At 44.9% G+C, this 25,127-nt stretch overlaps 1 protein-coding gene across 1 annotated transcript in view; it reads right to left on the reverse strand.

Moving 5' to 3' along the window:
- Positions 1 to 1,267: 1,267 nt before the first annotated feature.
- qsox1 (quiescin Q6 sulfhydryl oxidase 1) overlaps positions 1,268 to 25,127 on the reverse strand; it is a gene marked incomplete at its 5' end in the record, with an annotated part of 31,077 nt that continues 7,217 nt past the window's right edge. Inside the window, 5 exons of the mRNA XM_079996595.1 lie at positions 1,268 to 3,611; positions 3,925 to 4,086; positions 13,022 to 13,198; positions 16,571 to 16,706; positions 18,068 to 18,190. Coding sequence (XP_079852721.1) covers positions 2,731 to 3,611; positions 3,925 to 4,086; positions 13,022 to 13,198; positions 16,571 to 16,706; positions 18,068 to 18,190 — 1,479 coding nt within the window. The 3' untranslated portion in view covers positions 1,268 to 2,730. The remainder of the gene's footprint in view (positions 3,612 to 3,924; positions 4,087 to 13,021; positions 13,199 to 16,570; positions 16,707 to 18,067; positions 18,191 to 25,127) is intronic.

Consider the following 25,127-nt stretch of genomic DNA (forward strand, 5'->3'; position numbering starts at 1 on the left):
GTTTCATTGCTGATTCGATTTCGCTTTATCTGAGAGTTTGACAATCAACACGTTTCCACAGCTGTTCGGCCTTGATGCGCCTCCTGCGCCTATACTTTAATATAGATTCATTAATCAATTGTGCCTATGTGAGTGTGTGTGTGTGTGTTGGGGTGTTCATACCTGTGATGATTGTAGACCATCTCAGCATCGCAACGTATTATCTTAGCTGATAGATTAAACCTCGCTGAACACCCAATCTGGATGGCTGAAGTTGTGGGTGGTATGGGTGGGCCGACCAGGTTAAGTGGATAGGATTTTATTTGAGAAGGGATCAGAGTACGCGTGTTGTTGTTTGTGTTGGTGGCCAAGGTGGGGGTGGGGACCTGCGGTCATGGGAATTCAAGCCCATTTTCCAGGAAAAACAAAGTCCAAGATCAAGCGTGGTCCTTCAGATGGGCTTATTGCAACAGGGGCAACATCAAAAACCTGCTTCCAGAAGCTCGCTTTCCATTCATCCATCCATCCATCCACCCCCCCCTCTACAGACCACATCCTCTTTTATCCACCTCAACCAGTTTCCCTCCTTCCCTCGCTGAAGGTCCGGTGCCCGGCTCCAGTGGAGCGCACCTCCAAGTGTGTGAGGGAAGAAGAGGCCCTGAAAGCCGATTGCGATTTAATAAAGTTTATTATCTGCTGGAAGCTAATCCTCAAGGGTAATCTCTCCCCCTCTAGTCCTAAAGGAAAGCTGGATTACTCACTTGCTATAATCCCAATGAAATTGTTAGGATTTAGCTTGCGCTGCACAGCAGATGGCAACAGGCTTTTCCTTCAACCTTGTAGCCTTTAACCCTTCTTTCCTCCATCCGACACCCTGCGCCTCCTCGTCTTGCATCCTGGCAGCCTCAGTCCAAACAGAACCAAAACAAACAACAGTGGCCCTTACAGAAGACTGAAACCTTGCAACATCTGGGAGATTCCACAAACATGTTTTGACCTCTTAGGTGGTATAGTGGGCATAAGATGCTCTGGAAGTGAAACCATCAAGAGCCATCAACAAATGTTAATGATATGGAATATAGTTTTGAGATGAACCATGTTTTCCAGATATGACTATATAACAGTAGACAGCAATATTTGAATGTACGAGAAAAAACGAACCAAAAAAACAATAGTCCTTATCAAAAATAGTTTTATGGATTCGATTTTAGGGCAACAAGTGAAAAAGAAGGAAATGTTGTTTTGAGCTGAATGACATCAGTTACGGACACCAAAACCAAATCCTGCTTAGTCTTGAAGAGCGTTCTCTGTGAACATATGCGAGATATGCGAGACTCTAATGAGCTGCAGACTCAGCGTTATGATGTAATAATCCAGAGCAAGCGGAACACCAGTTACACCCCTAGGAAGGCCATACTATTTTTCATTTTTGCTGCAATAGATAGATTCCACTGTTGCTCCATACATCTTTGACAAACAACTGACTCAAGCACCGATAATTAAAAACTTCAAGCTTGTGTTAAGAGTATTTTTGCAAAAAGTGCAGTGATTATTCAAGCTGGCACACCCACTACCCATGAAATAAAACATTTTATTCAGCAACTACAGCCTTTTGATGACAAGTCTATTGACTGTGTTTATATAGAAATCTCCACCTCAAAACTTAGTTTCAGTGGTCCCTCTATTCAGTTTCGCTCTCCATCATTGACCCGGCTTTGGGCTTCTCACTCCAGGCACATTACATTCAAATAATAATTACAATCACGGTCCTGAAGAATTTCAAAACCCTTGGAACACGTTTGATAACTTGGGATTGACGTAGTTAACTCAAATCTGCAATGAGAGCGTCGCAGGGAAACCTGATAAACTGTCAGTGTCTGTGGAAAAAGCAGCGAACGAGTGTAGTTCGGCAATATCGTAATAATTCCTAATGTTCTTATATTTATTAATATATATAGTTTCTTTAAGGACTAACTACATTTAAGGACTAATCATTTATTATCGCTGAGTAGCCAGATATCTCACTAAAGTTGAAAAAGTTTATTACTTCAATAATTACTCGACAAATTTAGGGTAAAAAAATATATATATGTATATATATATATTTTTTAACTATATTTAATAGCAAAACGTAATTTTTTGTTATAGTCCAGTCTACACAGAAAAAATGTTGTGCCTAACATGACACTCAAAAAACATAAGCGAATTAGAGCAATAAAAACAATTTTTTGCTTTTAAAATTATGCACAACATATTTGTTTTCCCTTCATATAAATGGAAATTTTCTTCACTATTGTTTGATGTGATGTGTTTTAAGTGGTCAAAAGGCCTCAAAGGTTCCATCAGTAGTCCTTTTTAAAAACCAATATTCAAACCCAAAATAGTAGCCCATAGGAGGGATCTCTTGTTTATTGGAATTTGTCTATCCCCTCCATTTCAAATCCTCCTTAATCTACAGTCAGTAAATCCAATTGTACATGTAAAAACTAAACTAAAATAATTAAAGGCTTCACTGCTTCTATTTACCAACTCAAAGAAGACAACTCTTGTGACCACAGGATTTAAGAAGTGTTGCCTGCTTTAGGTCTGGGTAGAGTTTAAGTGGAGTCCTTAGGATGGCCTTAATCTTGACATATCCCCTTAAACTAACCTCAAACCTGCTTATTTGTAACTGAACATTAATCGTGACTGCTGCTTTTTGTAACATAGTGGTGTTAATTTTCAGGAATCCCATTCAGACATCTGCAGAATTCAAGGCAGGGCCACTTTCGCCCTTCGTAGCCTCAGTCTGTTCTTGAAGAAAAGGTACATGGCCATAAGGAAGAGGGAGGAGAGGAAGTAAAGAATGACACATAGGCTGATATCCACTTTGGAGAATCCGATGCTCAGCACGGACATCCAGTGCCCCCTTTGGCTCTGTAGATACCACTGCTCCACCTCGTCAGAGCCGCCAATATATTCCCCTGTCAGTTCTCGCTTCTGCAACCACTTCCTCTGCTGCCCCGTACCCAGCCCAAAGTCTGGCTCCACGGGCTCCAGGCCCACCATTCCCACCCCTGCGTCCAGTTCCATCCCCAGCCCGAACACAGGGCCTGGTTCCTGCTCTTCCTTTCGCTGCAGGGTACGGCTCTTCACCTGGCTGGAGGCAGTAGATGCAGCCCGCAGCGCTTTGGCCTTGAAGTGTTGGTTGACAAAGGAGTCCAGGTCCACGATGTCCTCCTGGGCGCCTCGCAGCCTCACCCCTATGATGCTTGGCTTCTTCAGGGCCCGCCACCGGCCACGACCCAACTTTTCTTCAGGTTTGGCCCAGGGAGCCGACTCTGACATCTTAGTACCGATCTCATTCACCGCTGCTACTGCTGCCGCCTCCCCGATAACGTCCTCCTCGTCCACCACTCGCTCCTCCTGTCCTCCTTCCTCTAACCCCTCCTCTTCCTCCTCCTCCTCCTCCTCCTCCTCTTCTTCCTCGTTCTGCTCTTCTAGGGGGGTTTGTGACGAAGCAGGCTGTGTCATGGAGGCCAGGGCTTCCCGGGCCTTCCTATCCGTTCGTCTCTGAGTCTCAAACACGACCTTCAGAGCCTCCAGCCTCTTCCTCTGTTTTGCCAGAACCTCAGGCTCATCGTCGAGGTAGTCTGAGAAGAGGAGGGAAAAAAGCTGATTATTAAATAAATCAACTGCTTAAGCAGTCATAAAATCAAAGATCAGAAATAAATCTTCTTATTAGGTTGATTATTATCAACGCAGCACAGTACAAATATACACAAGGATTAAAAAGATTGTGCTTGAACAGATTCTGATTATACTTGATGAATTGATGGACTTTATTACCACCATAGGGACATTCTGCTGGCAGTGTAAATATATAGTGCAGATGAAAACACAGTAAAAGACGCACTGTTTGTAAGAACATAATCAGTGGATGAGTCTTGCTGTAGAGTTCTGTACCTGTGAGGAGATTGTTGGCAGAAAAGTAGGAGAGGAGGAAGGGCAGCACCTCCGCATTGTCCCAGCTGTGCTCCCCGCTCCTCTTCACCCCATGGCAGGCGGGGCACAGCTCCGGAGACGGCCACTGGATCTTAGGAAAGTAGGGATCCTCGCTTAATGAACCTTGGAAGCCACACAAAGAGCCACACAGTCACAACTGGGGATGGAAAATGGAAATAATTTCATCTAACCATAGGATTTTTTTAAATGATAGTGATGAATCTTATTATATCTAATAATACATGTAAAATCTAAAATTAAATAATTCAACTCAAGAAGCTTGTCACATTATGTTCCATGGAAATGACAAGTATATATTGGACTGATTGAGCTGTAATCTTCAATTAAACCTTCCCCAAATATGTCAGACCTCATTTTTTTTCTTTTTTTAACCTGTGCTGTCAGCATGCTTGGCATCCAACAAAGAGCGTTTGTATGCCATTGCATCTAGGACAGAGTTAATCTGCAAGTAGAAAAATAAACAGAAACAAACAACATGTACCAAACACAAAACATAGGAACATCAGACAACAACATATACCAAACATAACTAATTAAATCCAGGAAAATAGGAACAGCAATCGGCACATGGCCTCTTCCTGTGATAGCTATGGCAGTAAATTAGGGAGAAAAGGAGAAGGATACAATCAGGAGGGTGTTTGTGTGTGCCTGTATGAGTCAGTCTGTATGTGAGTGCGTGTGTGTGTGCGTGCGTGCCATGTGTCCACCGGTGAGTTCACAGGATTTGTCCAAGTTAGTTCTGGTGTATGAGGTCGGAATTATATCGAAGTGCCTCCAAGCAGAGGAAAAGGCTTCCCAGCCGTAAAGAGACTCCACAACCTCAGGAAAGCCCTGAGCACCATGCCCTGCAGCCACAGGAGACCCCCCGCCCCCAAGCTCCCAGAGAGGCAGGAGGCCCGCGGAGAAACACCTACGCACGGCCCGAGGAGCATAAACCAGACCCTGCACCCCCGAAGTGCGCACATTAAACCCACCCCCACTTACCGGCATAAGACGCACCTGCAGGCGCAGAACTGAGGCCGCGGGCGCTAGGCAGGGAGACTAGCAGACTGACACCCCGCCAGAACCGCCCGCCCCTCAAGCGAGCCCGCGGTGCCCCCATGCCCACCAACGGTCTGCTGAAAGGCGAGGCCCGCCATACCGCAACCGGCCAGATGCCCCACCCAGCCACAAGACCTGAGCGCCCACCCACATAGCCGAGTGCACTTGCCGCAGACCTCATGCTGTGAGAAATGTTAGGTCACTACTTATTGTCATACACAGTATATTACGTTATAAATTTTGACTGCATTACAACAAAAACAACGTTTTACCTTTACAATGGTTTTACTACTGAACAACCATATTTGATAATATTGACTTATTTCCCAGACCTTGAACAAATTTTGCCATTTCTATATTTGCACTAGATAGATCGGAGAATATAAAAATGTGAATTGGCAGGAACTCAAGTTTAATCCTTTACTACAGAATGTGACGCCTAAATGCAGTGAATTTGACCCATGCTGTTGTTTATGCACTCCTGGTGGGCAAGTTGGGAAGGTTATCGTGTTAAGGGCTGGATTCAATCTGTGCTGAACCCATTTGATCTTGTCACAAGGCTCATAAAAACTAAGTGCCCATATGCATACGTGTATGCATGTGTTTAAGTGCATGTGTGTATATGTAAATCATTTGTGTGTGTGTGTGAGAGAGAGTGTGTTGGTGGGGGATGCTTAGAATTGTTTGTGTGCATGTCATGGGGAGGGGCTGTGTGATGTGTGTGTGCATGACAGGATCTTACAATGATCAATGGGCTTCCGGGGTGTCCCAGAGGAAAAAGTGGTGAGATAATAGATGTGGTCAAAGTGGACAGCTTCCACACACACACACACACACACACACACACACACACACACACACACACACACACACACACACACACACACACACACACACACACACACACACACACACACACACACACACACACACACACACAACACACACACACACAACACACACACACACAATCCCCTTGCCCAGTCAAACCTCAGAGCTCTAAACCCCGGACAGGTCTCTCTGTACCCCTTTGAAGACGGGCCAATTTCCAAATGGAACATAAGAGCAGCAGGCAACACCTCTAATAAATTAGAAACTTTCCTTTGTTGCCCATGTTGTCTTTCACCAAACTCCTGGGGACCAAGATCCCGACTTCATCACATGCACTATGCATACACAGACATATAAAAGTGTGACTGCCCCCCCCAAACAGAAACAGAAATATAGACACTGCCACACACTGAAACTTGGGCAGACACACTAAAACACACACTCAGGACAAACATGTAGTAATAAATTGCATGCTGTCAGCAATAGGCCAGTGTGTGTGTGTGTGTGTGTGTGTGTGTGTGTGTGTGTGTAGGGAGAGAGAGTAACAGAGCGGCAGCAGGTCTGTCACTTTACTTCACTGTCAATTTACATCCTCCTCCAACCCTGCTCCACCCCCTCTCCCTCCACCCTAGATTACTCTCAGTCATATGCATGTGTGTATGTACTCTGCATACAGCACTTTACATAAGGGATACATCAATTTTACTGTGTGCTCGATGGGCTGGTGTGTATGTGTCTGTCTACGTGTCCATGCTTGTGGATTTTAACACACACACACACACACACACACACACACACACACACACACACACACACACACACACACACACACACACACACACACACACACACACACACATAGGATCTCTTTCCTTATTCCAATCAGCTTGCTACATTTGCAGACAGGGTGACTTTAGCCATACCCGCCATATTGAGATTGCCACAATGGCCTGTCAGGGAGATGTCATCACCTGGCATACATATTCATCAGGTATAAATATGTATTGTTCAGCATGTCAAACTAGCCTCCTCAGCAGTAATTCTGTAAGTGAGGATCACCTGGAGTGTGCAGGAAGTGGAAGGCAGAGTCATAATGCCACAGTCTTTCTATATGGCATAGTTAGGCAATTGCCTCCAGCCTTGTGTGGAATTTGAATTTGTGTGTATTATTATTATTCTGTTTATTTTTCCATAAAACTCTTTACTTTGTCACTCCAGCGATCGGCACCGTGCATCACTCACATCCCATATGTATCCTTATAATAGGAATTAGAAAAAAGGGCCCTTAAAGAATGTGCAGTGGACACGGACATGGTGGGTGAGACCCGCACTTGTAGTGTTGGGACTTTAGTAATGTATGGGCTTGCGACTCAGATTTTTTATTTTAGTCCATGCCTACAACACAACAGACCAACTGTACGTATGTCATTTGAATTAGTTACATAAGATATGTCAACAAGATGAATAAGCAAAAGTAACAATTAACTTGTTACACGGCACTACAAGGATTATATCAAACACAATACCCTTCAGGGTTGGAGGATTTGAGGTTTTGATGCCAGGTGAGGTTTTGAAAGCCAGCAACCTTAGGGCATGTTTAAAAGCGCCCGGAGACCCAGACTAAGCTTGAAGGCAACCTTGTGGCGTGATGGTGTTGTAATCGTGCATCCAGAGCACATCTGCGGATGACGTTGGACTCCCTCTCCGCCCCGGCGGCCTGATCACAACAACAAATCCTGCTGGGTGGATCTGGGGGGGGACTGAGCACCACTCCCCGGCAATAAAACGCCTGGAAATGGAGTGTGAAGGCGACCTGGTGTCGTGATTGTTCAGTTTTCAGTGGTTCAAGTCCAGTCCCTTTAATCAATTGATTGCAGGAGACCGACCAAATTCAGTAAGACCTGGCGGCACAAAGAGGTAAGCCGCCGTAGCCGGACTCTTGGTTTTGATGCTGAGCGAGTATTTGAAAGCCGACACCCCCAAGGGAAGGTTTAAAAGTGCCTGGATACATCGCTCAGCGTGAAGGTGACTTAGTGGCATGATGGTTCAGACGCTGTCTTCCTTCGCAGGTTCAAGTTCAGACTTTTCCATCCAAGTCCTGTTTCTTTAATCAAATAATTGGAGGAGACATCCAAGCTCGCTAAGACGCATATGATGTTGAGAGCTTCCGTGTTGGGGGACTTGAAGCTTGATGCCGGGTGAGCTTTGGAAAGCCGGCACCCCGAGGACACGTTTGAAAGCACCAGGGCTGAGCATGAAAGTGACCTGGGGCCGTGCACCCAGAACACATCCGCGGGTGACCGGTACGACTCCCTCTCTGCACCAGCAGCCCGATATCAACAACAAATCTGTCTGGGCAGACTTGGCATCCCCCTGGCTGCTGGGAAAGATGATGCTAGGGGGTTTCTGAGAGGAGGCTGTGTGTGGCCGAAGCTTTTGAACACCTCACAACTGACTGTTCCACTGTGGGAGAAATATGTCTTATCTTGATTCAACCTTTGAGGTCTGTCTTTTGTCTTTTGTAGACATGAGAAAACATGAAGTTTAATACCTGTCTTATACCGTACATGGGCACCTGCTTATTTTGTGACTATCCCACATGATGATCGAGACACTTGCACTGTTGTAGATAAAGAACTGAAGTGGCACACCATCTTTACTTCTACGGCAACAGTCAGTTCTGAGGTGTTCCAAAACTTGCCACACAGCTTCTGGACACTCAAACTCAGACACACTCAGCCATTGTTCTTGGAGGCCAGGGGGTGCAGACATCTTGGATTTGCTAAAACTCTGCAGCGTCATTGAGTCACATCCTGCCTCCTGCACCCAGGCTCTGCCCATCGTCTAAACCAAACTGATTATTTCCAGGTAGTGTAAATGTGACACGGACAATCTCTGGTTGTGTGCTACGTGTGAAAAAAGCTTTAGTGGGGAAGGAACAGGACTTGGATGGAAATATCTGGAATCTGAAGCTGCCATGGCAGCACTGAACCATCATGCCACCAGGTTAACTTCACACTCTGCCCTGGTCTGTGGGCACTCTTAAACACACCCTTGGGGTGGTGCCTTTCAAAAGCTCTCAGTAGCGAATCCTCAAGTGAAGTTACTTCTTTGAGTCACAGAGTATTAATTAGGGATGCAACGATACAGTGGGCTCACGGTTCGGTATGTATCATGGTTTTGGGGCCACGGTAACGGTACGGTTTCGGTATCTTTATATTTAAGAAAATTGGAAAAAAAAAAGTTTTTAAAGTTAAAAGGTGTAAAAAATGTTTTTATAGTAGTCTGCCACAAATAACTAGTCTAACGCTCTGTGTGTATGACTGTGGGGAGAGACGAGGGTTCGAGTTCCTTTGTGGCTTGTTATTATTTGCACAAGTTTATCTACTAGGAGGAGAGGTGTCCAGGATAGTGGATAATTCTAATATCAATTTCCGATATTTATTTATTTATAATTAAAAAGATAAAATTAAAAAACACTTATTTCTGTGCGCAATTCTGTGCGGCCCCACACAAACCCTGCATGACTAACGTGGCCGGTGGTGCCGCAACAGTGGATTCAGTAGGAAGCAGCACTTACTACTTACGACTGCATGCCGCGCCACTGCGCCAACGTGTCCCGTGGACTTCTACAGTGGTACCGTAACACCACATTTCACATGTGCGTATTGAACCGTAGAGGGCATACCGAATGGTTCAATAACATACCTTGTACCGTTGCATCCCTAGTCTTAATGAGTGCTGTCTCCTCCAGTCATCTGATTTATGGCAGAATGGCGGTGCCTTGAATGGCAAAATGTGGACTTGAACCTGTGACGGCAGCATTGGCAGCCTCTGTACCCCACAGCAGCACCTGACCTCATAACACCACAGTGTCCCGCTGGGTGTCAACCTCTCTGAAATGATGAATTTTCACCCCTACCCCTAAAATGTTCTGTGCACACCACTGCACTATTTTATGTCAGGGTATTTGTACTTCTCGCACCGCTGATAGATGCGGTATGTCCTCTTCTAACTATGTGAAGAAAGTTTGAATTGTTCAGTTAGATTGCTCATTTAGCTTTGCTTGCTGAAAAAATCTCTCTCTAAATAGTTTTCATTTACTAGCTGTCGTGTAGGGATGGTGTCCACACCTGTCCTGGGTCTAGGTAATTGGGGCCCAGGATCAGAGTGGCTGCATACCTGTTGCTCGTTGGTTGGTCTAACGAGCAAGAGGTAAAACCCCCATCCCCACACACACTCAGGAGAGGAGCCCTTGTCATGACACGCATCCATCTGCTCTGGGGCTTGTTGTGACAAGCCCCCTCTCCACACTAAACTGCGCCGTTGAGGCCCCTTCCTCTAGTCAAGGTCCCGTTGGAAAAACTCGGTATAGACCTCAGCGGGGCGTTAGACCAAAGTGCCCACGGGAATCGTTTTTTTGTTGGTCCTTGTGGATTATGCAACCCAACACCCCGAGGCAGTGCCATTGTGCAGTATTATGGCCAAAAGTATGGCAGTATCAGGGCCCTCTGGCACAGAGACACAGACGATGGGGTTGAGAAAACACAGTTTATTGTGGAGAGGGAGCTTGATACAACAAGCCCCGGAGTAGATGGACCCGTGTCATGACAAGGGCTCCTCTCTTGAGTGTGAAGGCCTCACGTTGGCCCTGCCTCGGCCCTCCAAATCACTAAGACCACCCCTGCATAATGGAAACTGAAGACTGCGAGTGTTGCCAGAGCTCATTTAAATAAGACGAACCAAAACAAACGCAAGGACATTGGAGCACTTATTGCACAACAAAAATATAACAAAGGTTTTATTATGCAACAAACACACACACACACACACACACACACACACACACACACACACACACACACACACACACTTAATGTGTCTAACGTGGCTGTTTTTGTTGTCTGGAGATATGTGCTGCTGTCTTAGCCTGTTGACAGGCTGCAACAGGGCCGCGCTGCCACTGGTCTTGATTCTACTGCTGTTCAGCCCAAGGGCCCTGGGGCCTCTTTGTTGCCAGCTAAATTAATTGTTTGTCTGCTTTACAAATAGCCGCGGTTTCATGCATGGCTGCCCGTGAAAGGGAGGGGTGGGGAGGCTCGCTAAAGAGATCCACTTTGGGGAAAGGGAGGGGGAGGGGAGCGGGTGGAACGAGTGTGCGGTCCACAGGGAGAACTCCCCTCATGCCGCCCACGCTCTTCCTCCCTGTTCCACCCACTCACCCCTACCCCGGATCCCCCACTCACCCACAGTTCCATGGAGCCCCATGACGAACCAACTCTCCACACTGCACGCCACAACCTGACCCGTGCATGTCAGGAGGGGTTTGGGGGTCTGTGTGTATGTGCACTGAATAAGTGCAATGAGTGGGGCTTGCCTTGGTGATTGTGTCATGGCGTGTGCCACCTGCCATCCTATGACATCTTGGGAATTGTGTGTTTGTGTGTGGATGAGCGTGACAAAGGGTGTGTGCATGTGTGTGTGGTCCAAAAAAGGGTGGTTCCTGAGGGACCCTCCATGGGAGGATGTAACCCTATCACTTGTCAAGCAGCGGATGAGTCCCATGGGGGGGGGAGAGAGAGAGAGAGAGAGAGAGAGAGAGAGAGAGAGAGAGAGAGAGAGAGAGAATGGATTAGGGGAAGGTGGAAACGGTGGCTAAGTATCTGGGGGCCAAACCGAAGCAGGAGCGTGTGTCCATGCAGCCACAGTCATTGTGGGGACACAAGTTGTCTGTGAGAATGAAGAGGGGGCGGTCAACACATCACAAAGGAAACAAAACAAAGTGATTTAACAAAGTGGGCTGTTAATGACAGCCTTGAGCCTAATAAAACCCTGTGAGCACAGCCTGGGGGGTGGGGTGCCGGAGAGCTGTTTATAACTCATTCTGTAGACTGATGGGTTCGACTCTCAAGAGCAACTGCTCACTCAGACAGATGCTTGGGAGCAAATATTCTATGAGAGCCTGTTTTTGCCAAATATTTAATACCAATATAGAGTCAAATAAGCATATTTGAAGCCTATCCTAGAGAAAAAAAGTGGTATGATTGTGGCAAATTAGGGACTGCATCAGGAAAGAGGCCAAGAATTGTGAAAAAAGGAAAACTAAAATCTCAATAATAATAATCAACAAGATAACAATAACCAATAATTAAATAATTAAGAAGATATAGCAAATACGAATCAGGAAGGTACAAAATAAAACAGTATAAACAGATGAATCTTGAAATATTAGTATGTACATGTGTTCCTGAGCCTGGCTGAATGAAATGAGTCCAAATATTTCTCGAAAGAGTTTTAAATCCAGCGGTGCATGTGAGAAAGCACAGGATGCGGAGACACGATGGAGAAGCAGCGAGAGGAGAGAGGGGCACGGTGGAGTTGTGGCAGTGGCTGAGGGGTGAAGCCTGGGGTAGAAAACGTAGAATGGGAGGCGGAGAAGCGGAAAGAGGGGTGAGGCCATAGCGGATCATAGTGGAGGGAGTGAGGCAAGGCGACAGCTGGCGTCTGATCTGAGGATCCCTCCTCCTGCCCTTGCTCCGACCCCCCCCGACATAGTCGCATTATCAGGATTTAAAGGGAAGCAGAAGTTTGGGGGTGGTTCTTTTCCAAAACAAAAGTGAGTAAGGTAAGAAAACTGTGGTCCGCATGGAAACGCTCGGAGGAGGAGAGGATGTCGGGAAACCAAAGCATGGAGTGTGAAGGAGGGCGGGGCTCGTTCTTCCAGCCGCATGGCTTCATAATCTCTATCTTCCTCCAACCTGATATTCCGCTCTTAAAGGTGCAGTGTGTCGAATTTACGGAACTGACTTGGCAGAAATTGAATATAATATTTACAAGTATGCCTTTAATTAGAGTAAAAATCGTTGTGTTGGTGTTCTCTTAGAATGAGCCGCTTTTACCTACATAGGGAGCGGGTACACTGCAATGAAGGCCGCCACGTTGCGCCGCCATGTTTCTACAGTAGCCTAGAATTGACAAACCAAACACTGGCTCTCGGGAGTTAATTCCACGTTTTTCACGGCCACCGTCTCTTCCACGCAGGCTGTCGAGTTGCACCGCCGTGGGGAGTGGTATTCAGTTGGTTGCGATCTGCAACCTCACTGCTAGCTGTGAGATTGATACAGCAAAGAATTTGGAGTAAAAGCCATTTTGCAGTGCTCCTTACCTGATATTCTGTTATTGACATTGTTATGTCTTGACCACAGCCAGAGAACAGCATTGGACGGGGAGCTCACTTCCGTTATGCTCTCCTGCGCCATGACCTCAAAGTGCTCTGCGCACGGCTGGCAGCCGAAGAAGCTGCGCACGTAGCCTCGCATGGCCCACAGCACCTCCTGTGGCTCTGGAGGGGAATAGAATACATCAGGGTTTAACACGAGCAATGGAGGTCTATACAAGATTAAACTAACAGTCAAACTTTGTATTACCTGGTTGGATTTCCTTATTCACAATTCATCTCAATGATAGGGAAGATACACACTTTGTACCAGACCCCATGCGGGAGGGCATGAAATGTACCACAGAATGTAAATTTGAAAAAGTATAAAATACTTTAAATGTATTAAAATGTTCACATTTACAACAGTATACAATAGTAATGAACCCCCCCTCCCCATCTGCAGAAGCACTCATATCGCCCAATAATCCAGGACATTAAGTATTCAAAAAGTAAATAAATGATGTAATCCTCAATTCCAGCAATGCCAATGAGCAGACAAGAGTCCATCTAATTCACTTCTAAATGTAATCTCACCAAAACAGAAATGCTATTACACTAAATAAGGACAATTGCTTACTCTAGCCAGTCTAGATTCCACCAAAATATCAAAGATTAAAATGAGCTGGAAACCTGAGCCCAGTGCCAACCTGCGACCTCCTGGATTCCCACGCTGATATGGGCCGGGAGTCACTGTGAGCTGGGTCAACCCCACACTGAGATGAATTATCTGCGGGATAACCCCATCAGCAGATTAAAGGCAGTTAACTCTCTGTGTGAATGGCGGGGAGGCTGCTGTCTCAGGACTTCAAACAGTCCAAAACCATATTTTACAGTAGCTAAAGTGTCTGTGTTTTTGTTCCAGGCTTAGTGGAGGCTCTCAGATGAGCTGCGATGCTGGTGTGTGAGTAAGTATTTGTGTGTGTGTGTGTGTGTGTGTGTCTTATAAAGGAAGTGTGTTCTCTAGCGTGATCACAGCTCAGTTCAGTGTGCGTGTTTTGGGTGTCTGTGTCTCCATGAAGAGGTTGGAGTTTGTGTTGTGACTACTGCTGTCATGCATTGCTGTGTGGTTCTACGTGTGTGTGTATCTATGTGTGTGTGTGCGCGCACCCATTTAGCTGGTGATCTGCGGGGGTCCAGATGGACACCCCTTTTGGCCGTCCATCTGCAGGTCACGTGAGGGTCCATAAAACCCCGGGATTAACCTCTGTCTCTCTATGTGTTTTGTGTGTGTGTGTGTGTGTGTGTGTGTGTGTGTGTGTGTGTGTGTGTGTGTGTGTGTGTGTGTGTGTGAGTGAGTGAGTGAGTGCATTGGAGAGAAAGAGATTAATGTCTACGCCGAGTGCGGAGCCACCGGTCATCTGCGTATTTTATTAACCACTCACATTCCACTAATCTAACATAATCCCTTTTCACACAATCGCAATTAGGCCCTGTTTCAGCAGCGACAAACACAGCAAAACATGGGAGGTCCATGAGCACATAAAGAAGAGTGTGTGTGTGTGTGTGTGTGTGTGTGTGTGTGTGTGTGCGTACAAGCTTGTGCACAAGTGTTTTCTTTGTTGACTTGCTACATCAGGACGGTGCAGAAAACACGCCAAACATTCCACTGCTAATTTGTTGACAAAGACTTTGAGTCCTTAGCCTCAGACTTTCTTGACCTCTCCAACCCCCCACCCCCCACCCACAGAAACACCTTCAACACGAACAGCAACTACTTTAAAACAAAGTCTTCTGTTTTCATTTTCCAAAGAAAATGAAAAATAAACCTTTTTTTTTTTTTTTTTTTTTTTTTTAAATAGGTGAGTCGAAAAAAAAAGACAACCAACAATCAGGGAAAAAGTATCTATAGTTAAAAAACAGCAACTCTTTGCATGACATTCACAACACAGACATACAATACAGTTCAAATAATAAATAAAATAGAATATAAATATACTTTAAATATAGTTATTTATTATATCACCATATGATTCAATATGATTGTGCCAGTTTCTCCTACCACACGCCATCCAAGTGGCGTGTTCAGAGGCCTCTGGCACAGAGACACAGACGACAGGGTTGTAGACACCAGTTTATTGTAGAGAGTGGGCTAGTTGGAATAAGCCCAGGAGCAGATAGACATGTGTCATGACGCGTGCTTCTCTCCTGAGTGTGTGTGGGGATGGGGCTTTTACCTGCTGCTCGTTAGACCGACCGACGAGCAACAGGTATGCAGCCACACTGATCCTGGGTCCCCAATTATCTAGACCCAGGACAGGCGTGGCTGCTCAAACCACACTGTCCCCACACCACAGTGATGAACCACGATTTGATTCTTTCACACACAGGATTTTGATTTTTGATGTTGTGTAAAATGCGCCGAGACCATTGTGATAAGTACATTCTTCTATATCTCCCAGCTCCCAGTATTTGTGTGTGTGTGTGTGTGTGTGTGTGTGTGTTATAAAGGAAGTGTGTTCTCTAGCGTGATCACAGCCAGTTCAGTGTGCGTGTTTTGGGTTACATTTCACTGCATATATGTATGGAAGTATGTATATGTATGTGACAAATAAAAATCTTGAATCTTGAATCTCTATTGGGACAGACTCTCCATATCCCTGTCCTGCGCACGCCACAACCCGCTGTGACCATGAGCCCCAGAGCCGCAGGGAGATAAAGAGAGATGAAGCGATGTTTCCCAGGAGGGCTGTGAAAAAGCTTGTGTCACAGTTCACTGGCTTGCCACACACACACACACACACACACACACACACACACACACACACACACACACACACACACACACACACACACACACACACACACACACACACACACACACACACACACACACACACACACACACACACACACACACACACATTTCTCTCTGGTTCTTTTGTTTGAAAGTTCTCCACTTAACACCGCCAATGTTTGATCTTGGCCGGTGCCGTTCCCATTTTTGTCCGTGTACAGTGGAGACATACATACATCTCTGTGTAGCTGTGCTGCTCCGAGGTGGAAAAATGGTTCGATGGTGAGAAAAGCTGAGGAGGCATAATTCGGTTTTATGTGGAACCCGGTTCTGTAAATATGTCAGCAGAGCCGTTAACCCCACACATCTGCTGTGCATGTGATTCATGTGTTCAGGAAAGTGTGAATAGTTTGGTATGCTGAATTGGAGACATGTTCTTCTGATTTAGTGTAGTGTGATAAGATGCTTTATTTATTTAGGATCCCTATATCTATTCATTACTTTGTTTCTGTTATTAATATAAAAATAAATACCATTAAAAAATATGGTTATTAGACGTACCTAAATGTCAATTTATTTGATGTTGTAATGATTCAATATCACTACTTATCATTACCTTTTATCCCGCCCAAAAATGTACATCAAGCACTGCAGTGTGTGTGTGTGTGTGTGTGTGTGTGTGTGTGTGTGTGTGTGTGTGTGTGTGTGTGTGTGTGTGTGTGTGTGTGTGTGTGTGTGTGTGTGTGTGTGTGTGTGTCTACCTGAATCAGAGCTCCTTTCCTGGACAGTGAGGACGTGGAACAGGGTCCACACCCCACAGGGGTATCCTCTGAAATGGGGTTTGGAGCCCTGGCATCCCACCCACCTCACCTCCTCCGGCAAGCCAGTGTCTGCAGCCTGAGAGCGAGGGGGAGAGAGAGAGAGAGAGAGAGAGAGAGAGAGAGAGAGAGAGAGAGAGCGAGAGAGAGAGAGAGAGAGAGAGAGCGAGAGAGAGAGAGAATAGAAATGAGAGTAAGAAAAGAAGTGATAGAGCATGGAAAACAGAAAGAGAAGAAAGAGAAAACTGTTCGGCACAATCTCCCAAAGTAGGATCATCTCTGAGACCTGTTCAAATTAATGAAATCCGTTTCGAGCAGTTTTCCTGATCAATACAAAGTCAACCTCAGGTTAATGGCGTCACCCTCCTCCAAAGGCAGAGAAGCGTTCTGGGTCTTTAGCAACAAACCAGAGTTGAATCCAACAACATATTTTCTCTGACACATAGTCGTTTCTGTCTTTCCGCTGCCAGCCGTCGGCCCGGTAGCTTGACTGACAGGGTTACTCACACGTCAATAGTAAAGATTTGGACTGTGTGTGTGTGTGAGTGTGTGTGTGTTGTGTGTGTGTGTGTGTGTGTGTGTACACGGAGTCCATTTGCTCTGATGCAAAGTCTGTTCATACCTTCCCATTGATTCATTGATCCATTGATTTGCCAGCTAAAAGCTAATGATGTAAGTAAGTGACTCTTTCAATTTGCCAGGGCCCAAATACCGCAGGCACGCAGGCTTCATTCCAAAGAAAACAGCACATGCAGCCCACACTGCACACGGGCCGCCAGCGAGACAAGGACATACAGTAGTACTGTACACACTGAAATATATCTGGGCGTTTTTTCCTCACTAGACTTTCACTGCGAGTTTTGTATTCTATATTATCAAGATCAGATCTTTGTTTTAATGGGTATTTGTTATTTATTTTGAGATGACGAACAAGACGGACCATAAGCATGACCTTGCAAACACAATGAAACAACGAGTTTACTGCCTTGTACCTGCTGCGTCCATTTTTATTTCCATGCAGCAAGGTTTTCAAATACTGGTTTCGATCCTGCTGAAGTTCAAATTCTTTATAAGATGCTCAAATATATAGGGGATATGGATAGGAGCCCTACAGGGGGCTTCTGTACGGGTGGGCCTCTGTAAGCCACTAATTATCAGCCCAGAGGATTCAACATCAGATCCAATGTTTTATTACATGTCCCCTTTCAGCCACAAAACCTTCAAAATTAACAACATATTTACATTTGGTGCGAAAATGGGTAAACAGATATATGTGCACATTAAGGATGAATTAATTAATAATAAAAAAACATTTTTAAGTAAAAACAGGTCTCGGTCATTTTAAGCCTGTTGGCAAATGTAAAAAACAACAAAAAAAATATATATCATACAGCAGACATGTACTGTAAACATGACAAATTAGTTAATGTGACCTCTGACCTGTGCCGTGTTGTCCAGCATCTCCCTGAACTCCCTGTAGGAAACCTCCACGCCGCTCTGCGTCTGCAGCCACGAATCCACCGACTTGAGCAGGTTCATCACCACCGGACGGCCCGGAAAGAACTGCGGGGGAGCACGGGGGTTTTAAACAGGGTTACTCTGTGAACGTACTGTAGAGACACATTCCAATGGATATTGTCATGTATAAATACTATTTAACCTCATTAAAAAAACCTGTCCTGTAGCCATTTTTTTGATTATTATTATCATCAATTCCCCTCTCGTCATTACCAAACACAATCTTTAATGATGTACAACAGTTGAGTACCTTAACTATGTCTGTCCATGTTCAAACAACGGTGCTTCCATCTTTTCAAATGGAGTTAAACACAAATTAGAGCACAATCAAGTAACTTTGACAAACATATGATTTAGATTCAGATAATTCATATGAAATTATAATAAAAATGATAATCATTATAATGATGATAATTATAAAGAAGGTAGGTTTCTCCCAATATTGTTCAATTTCATACATACAAAAAGGTCAATAGAGACTAGAAAAAAAAAATAAAATGTGAGTTATCATCAGGAAGCGACTAAAACTCGATTTGACGCCAGACAGGTCCTTTGAAGAGACACGTTGTGGTTTGGACATCGCTGTTGGAGACACATCTCCAGAAAGTCGCCAGAGGCCAAACCTGGGCAGAGCCAAACTCAAACAGAAGCACCTCCACCTCATTAAGCCGCTAACAACCGCCCGGCCAACGGCTTAGTCACCATTGACTCATGTTTTTCATTTTGCCGTCTGTTTACGTGGTACCGGTTGCCACGGTAACTGAGGAAACATGACACTGTAACTAGCATAAAGAGGTGTATGCTGGGAAGGAGGAAATCTAGCTGACGTGTCTCTGAGGCCAGTGATGACAGAGGGGAGACAGACACAGATAAGTGGGTTTTAAGCTGCACAATGCTGTTGCTGGTCACACACACACACACACACACACACACACACACACACACACACACACACACACACACACACACACACACACACACACACACACACACACACACACACACACACACACACACACACACACCAAGGCTGAACCCGAGTAATTTTCTTACAGTGAGTCTCTCCATCGGGGCCCATCCCTCCAAAACAAGACACAGCAAAGGGATAAAGCCTCCTTTATGCCATAAACAAAAGGCGAAATTACACTTTCACAGGATTTTTCCTCCAACTTTTGTTCAGTTCCTGTTTACAAAAAAGAGGTAAGGGGCGAGCAATCACTGTCTGCGTCAGTTTCTTTTTAATCAATGACTGAAGGCCGAGAGAAAGAGAACGAAGAGGCGAAAACAATAACAGAGCAAAAAAAGAGACAAGAAAGAGAGAGAGCGAGAGAAAGAAAGAAACATCCCAGAGGTTCAGTTTTTAATTTGTGCTGCTAAATGTTTTTAGTTTGGCCCCATCCATCTGTTCAGCAGCCGCGCACGCGCGCAACACACACACACACACACACACACACACACACACACACACACACACACACACACACACACACACACACACACACACACACACACACACACACACACACACACACACACACACACACACACACACACACACACACACACACACCATGCTTCCATTCATCAACCTCTAACAAGATCTGTGCATTAGACACTACCCACTTAACCAGAACCCCGGTGATTTACTTAACCTCTTCATCCCAAACCAAAGGAGACCCGTCCAAGCTGTTCTGGGGTCAGTGTGTTCCACTCGGCAACTTAGCCTTAGAAAGAGAGAGAAAGAGAGCGAGAGCGAGAGCGCGAGAGAGAAAGAGCGAGAGAGAGAGAGAGCGAGAGCACGACCGAGCGAGATGTGTGTTTGAGATCTGCTCAATCTTCAACATTAGTCCCACATCCACATTTCGGATCAAATCAACTGTATAGACTGAAGAATTTGTGAGTTTGTGGAGTTAAAAGCAGACACGCATGTGTGGACAACTCCAAAGACAGGTTTGGAGACAATGGGCCCTGGTGCTAGTGGGATACTGATATAATAGGTTTAGATTTGGGTCTGCGGTCTGATTGCGAAGCGTTAGAAAAGCTTATTAAAGCACCAAATAAATTTAACCAGCAGAGAAAAGCAGGTGCTCCTGCTAATGGGCTTAGCTCACACTTCCAAAGCAACGTTATTCATGTGTTCTGTGCCTGCTGGGCCTATTGTGTTCTAGCGATTGCCAAAAAAACCCAACCTGTTCAACTACGAACTGAATAACAATGACCTCCGACTAGAAGATTAGTTGTGTATATCTACCCCCTCGATGGGAACATCCCTCTTCTTGCTCTTCTCTCCATCCTAAAGTGTCTCTCCCCACCCTCTCCTGTACCCGTCCATCGTTTACATCCCTTCATCTGCCAGACCTTTTTGCATCCTCTGACCCTGCACCCCCTCCACCCCACCCCATCTTGGTCAGTTGGACCATGACAATCCCCTTCACCCTGGCAATATGTCATCCCTGATCCGATTAGTATCAGCAGCACTTGAAACCCCTCCGCTACTGCCCCCCGTGCTCCTTGTGGGGAGTGTCCCGAGAGGGAAGCATCTGTTGGCTGGAGTGCTGCACGGCGAGTCGCGGGGACGGGAGGACGGGGCAGAGGCTCGGGGGGCGATCCGTCTTGGTAATCCAAGCTCAATCCACCCGCAGTGCGTGGGGGGACACCAAGGACACATGCACACAGAGCGGAGGAACCGAAAGCACGCTGGCCCTTCACCTTCCTTCACCAGAACTGGAGCCGGGCCGTGCACCATGATAATACTGGTGTTGTGATGTGATAAAAGATATCGTCGGGGATTTTCGACCCCCTATGATAGAGATCAAATGTTGCGTTTTCTTTTTCCTGCATAAAGGCAGAATTACAGTGAAGTGATCCAATTTTCAAATGATTGTTCTGCAGATGTATTATTAGGTAGATACTTTCATCCCTTGTGGGAAATTGTGGCGTTATACGACGTGAATAGTCATCTATCGATCTACCTATCTATTTTAATTTGTTTGACAGCCAGAAAGAAAGACAGACATATATAGAGAGAAATAAATAAAATGTACATGTTGACAATATGACTATCCTGAAATATTTTCATATTACTTTTTATTACTATAACTATATCACTTACTTACTGTTGAGGTAGGTTATTATTAACAAACATATAATTTAGTAAATATTGCAGAGAACACACACACACACACGCACGCACGCACACACGCGCGCGTCTCCTGGGGAACGAACAGGAATTAATTGCCATAACAAACTACCGATCACAAACACGGTAAATCTGAGGGCACGGTGGCCCTCAGCGCCTGGTTTCAGGATAAAGTGTCCTGAACCATGGCGTGAGAAGGGCGCTGCCTAGGTTTAGACCCAACAAGCCCCCACCCCCCACCTGCTTAAGTCCTTGTTTTATTCCCCTGCCCCTCTGTCCCCTCTGGGCTGAAGGGCTTCTTTCAAGAAAAGCAGGATAGAGGTGTAATCCTTAAAACCTCGCTGTAATGCTCTCATGCCTCCCAAGATCCACTTTTTTAATCCTCATATACATGCAGAGGATTCATAAATCCGGTTTCAGCCTGACAAGACAGTAAATCTAGTAATATTCCGACTGCGGGGCAAAAAAAAACAAAAAAACAACAACAACATTGCGTTTACATCTTTGGATGCTGATGCGAGGGATGATAGGAGGATTGTGAACAACAAAACCAAAAACAATTCTTAAAATTAAATTCCTCGGAGTGGATGCTCGGAACAGACTGCAATACGCGGCGTACAGAGACAAAAACCATGATACCAACACAAGCCTGGTAAGAATAATATGAAATCACACAAATAAATCATACGACTACAACTACTACTAATACTAATAATAATAAATCATAAATGTAGTTGACTTTAGTGCCCGCCACCAACCATAGTGGGCTTAACTTCTGTTTATATATGTACATATATTTTATTTCATTTGAAATTTAATATTTTTTGACTTGTTCTATCAACACCAGAATTTCCCCAGAATTATGCGTTACTTATTAATATAGTACGTATGTAACATCACACACACACACACACACACACACACACACACACACACACACACACACACACACACACACACACACACACACACACACACACACACACACACACACACACACACACACCACTTATCTAATAGCTCAAGGTATGTCATTATTGAGGAATGGGTCACACAGACACTAAAATTGGAAAGGTGAGTCACTTACATCCTAATCTAATCCTGTGACTCACACAGGGGCTTTAGGTAGTCCATACCACTTATATATTACACACACACATACATACATACAAATAAAGTGTATGGTTTCTTCCGTTCATTCAAAAATGAATGATAATGATCCCATGTGTGTCACGTCAAATCTCTACCGTCTGTTCTACCACTGAACTATATCAGTGGTAGAATAGACGGTAGTGAACCATCACTGAGGACGGCCACAATGCTTGATGACAACAACGTCCTGATTCCTTAACCACACAGTCACATGCCATAACCACCCTCTGGTTAGGGGTGGCCACAGTACTCTGCCCTGAGAACGAACACACACACACACACACACACACACACACACACACACACACACACACACACACACACACACACACACACACACACACACACACACACACACACACACACACACACACACACACACACACACACAGCTTGCTACAACGCCTCCCTAGAGAGTGTGATATAATCAGGGAGATTGGTGGCAGCCTGGTTTTGAGCCAATGGGGACAGGCCTCACAGGTCAGGCCTGATCATCACAACATCCACGCCTTCCTGGCACACTTCTGGCCGGATGGAGGCTTACGCTGCGGGGTGGGGGTGGTAGGGTGGTGGGTGGGGGATGGAGGATTGAGAGATGTGATCAGCGACTGAATGAAAGGAAGAGGGTGGAAAGGGGAATGGAAACAGTTGTAAAATGCTCATATCTGACTATTGCTTCTATTCAAATGAAATAGGGACAAAATATAGACAGTCAACACACAAACCAAAAGCCTTGAATTAAAATATGTAAAAATACCTGATCTCTGACAAACTCACAAACACTGATCCAAGAAAATAAATATATATTCAGATAGGTGGCTGAGGGAAGAGAGAGTCTTACTTGTGTAGGTAAAAGCAAAATATCACGAATTTTTGACCAAATTCCACAGTACAATTAGATGATATATTTATGTGACAGGGATGACTATTGGTGCATTTATAAAACATTTAACACCCCGGTTATAGTTCATTTTCTGCTATTAATAGCTAAGAAAATTTTGAACCATAGTAGTAACATAGATATGATTGCATTGCATTGCATTGCATTTAGCAGACGCTTTTATCCAAAGCGACTTACAATTATTCAAACACCGACGGACGCAGCCATCAGGAGCAATTAGGGGTTAAGTGTCTTGCTCAAGGACACTACAGCATGCAACAGGAGGAGCCTGGGATTAAACCAGCAACCTTTAGATTACTAGACGACCAGCTCTACCTCCTGAACTACCATCCCCCATATGTTTCCATTTTTCATTTAATTCCTTTCGAGCAGTCTACTAAATTCAGAAAATTCACTGTAAAATGTTCTTCATTTGAATTTACTGTACCTGTACCTTTGACATTTCACTGCATATATGTATGAAAGTATGTTTATGTATGTGACGAATAAACCTCTTGAATCTTGAATCCTTAAAAGGATCTGGCCGGTGTCAAATCAAATGTCAGGACGTTCTCTCGGAACTTGATTGTTAATTCCATGTTAAAGCTATGGCACGTCCTCCTTCCCAAATGGAATTAACAAACACAAATTACGGCACAATCAACTGACTTGGACAATCATAGTGTAGGGTCGTTGTCAGCGCGACCAGGCAATCATTTTAAAAGTAGGTTTACCAGCATATCTTAAAAAATAAATAAATAAAAAATAATAAAAAAAGTAGATAGGGACACTAAAAAATAAAGAAGTGAGCCATCATTAGGACGTAACGTAAAATATGTGCTAGAGGATATATGTTCAATATGGACTAGTTAATGGCCTAAAACTCAATTTGACGCTGACCGGGTTTTTTAAGACCAGAAAAAAAACAATATTTACAATCAACTATATCATGATTCCATGATTCCCACTAGGCTACTTCTAGTCTTATATCATGGAAATTGATATCACATCAGAAAACACAAGTACAAGTGTGGAGGCTGGATTTGGACCTCGGAGGGTCAGAGGAGCTGCAGGATTCTATGTAGACCGTGGACGTTAAGTGGGAAAGTGTCTGAACCACAGAGAACCGGCATGAATCAAGACCATCGACAAAATGCCTCTTGAGAGACAGATATTTGGAAAGAGGAGAAAGAGAAATGGGCGGAGGAGAAGAAGAGGAGAGACTGAAGCTGTTCCAGTGAGGGTAGCGTGCAATCAGGTGGTGTGTAGCTGCTGAGCCTGTGGGTGGAGAGGGTGGTGGTCGCCACGCGTCGACCCGACTCCCCTGGGAGCCTTTTGTTTTGGACGGTCAATGGCGTCGACTTCTGCGTCACAATAATGTGCATGCCTTCATGTGTGTGTGTGTGTGTGTGTATATGAGTGAGTGAGTGAGTGAGTGAGTGAGTGAGTGAGTGAGTGAGTGTGTATAAAAACAACTCAATGTTTGTCAACACAGTTAAGATAATTAGGTCCGCTGACAGAATTAAAAAAAACAAAAAAAAACAACAACAACAACAAACAAGGGACTCAATCCCATGCGTTTGGGGGGCCAACTACTGTAAGCACCAGTACAACCCACTGGTGAGTGAACTGCCTGTTATTCCTCTGTCTCACTCCCCATCTAGTGGTGACCTGGAGTCACTGCAACATCATCTCCGGCCCTCTCTGATAGACTGATACACTAACTGATTCAATAAGAGGCCGGCTGCAGAACAGAACTCACTTATTGCACTAGTATGTTGTTTATCCTGTCCGGTTTGACTCAACACACA

This window comes from Zeus faber (assembly GCF_960531495.2).
Source record: "Zeus faber genome assembly, chromosome: 1".
NCBI classification, from domain to species: Eukaryota; Metazoa; Chordata; class Actinopteri; order Zeiformes; family Zeidae; genus Zeus; species Zeus faber.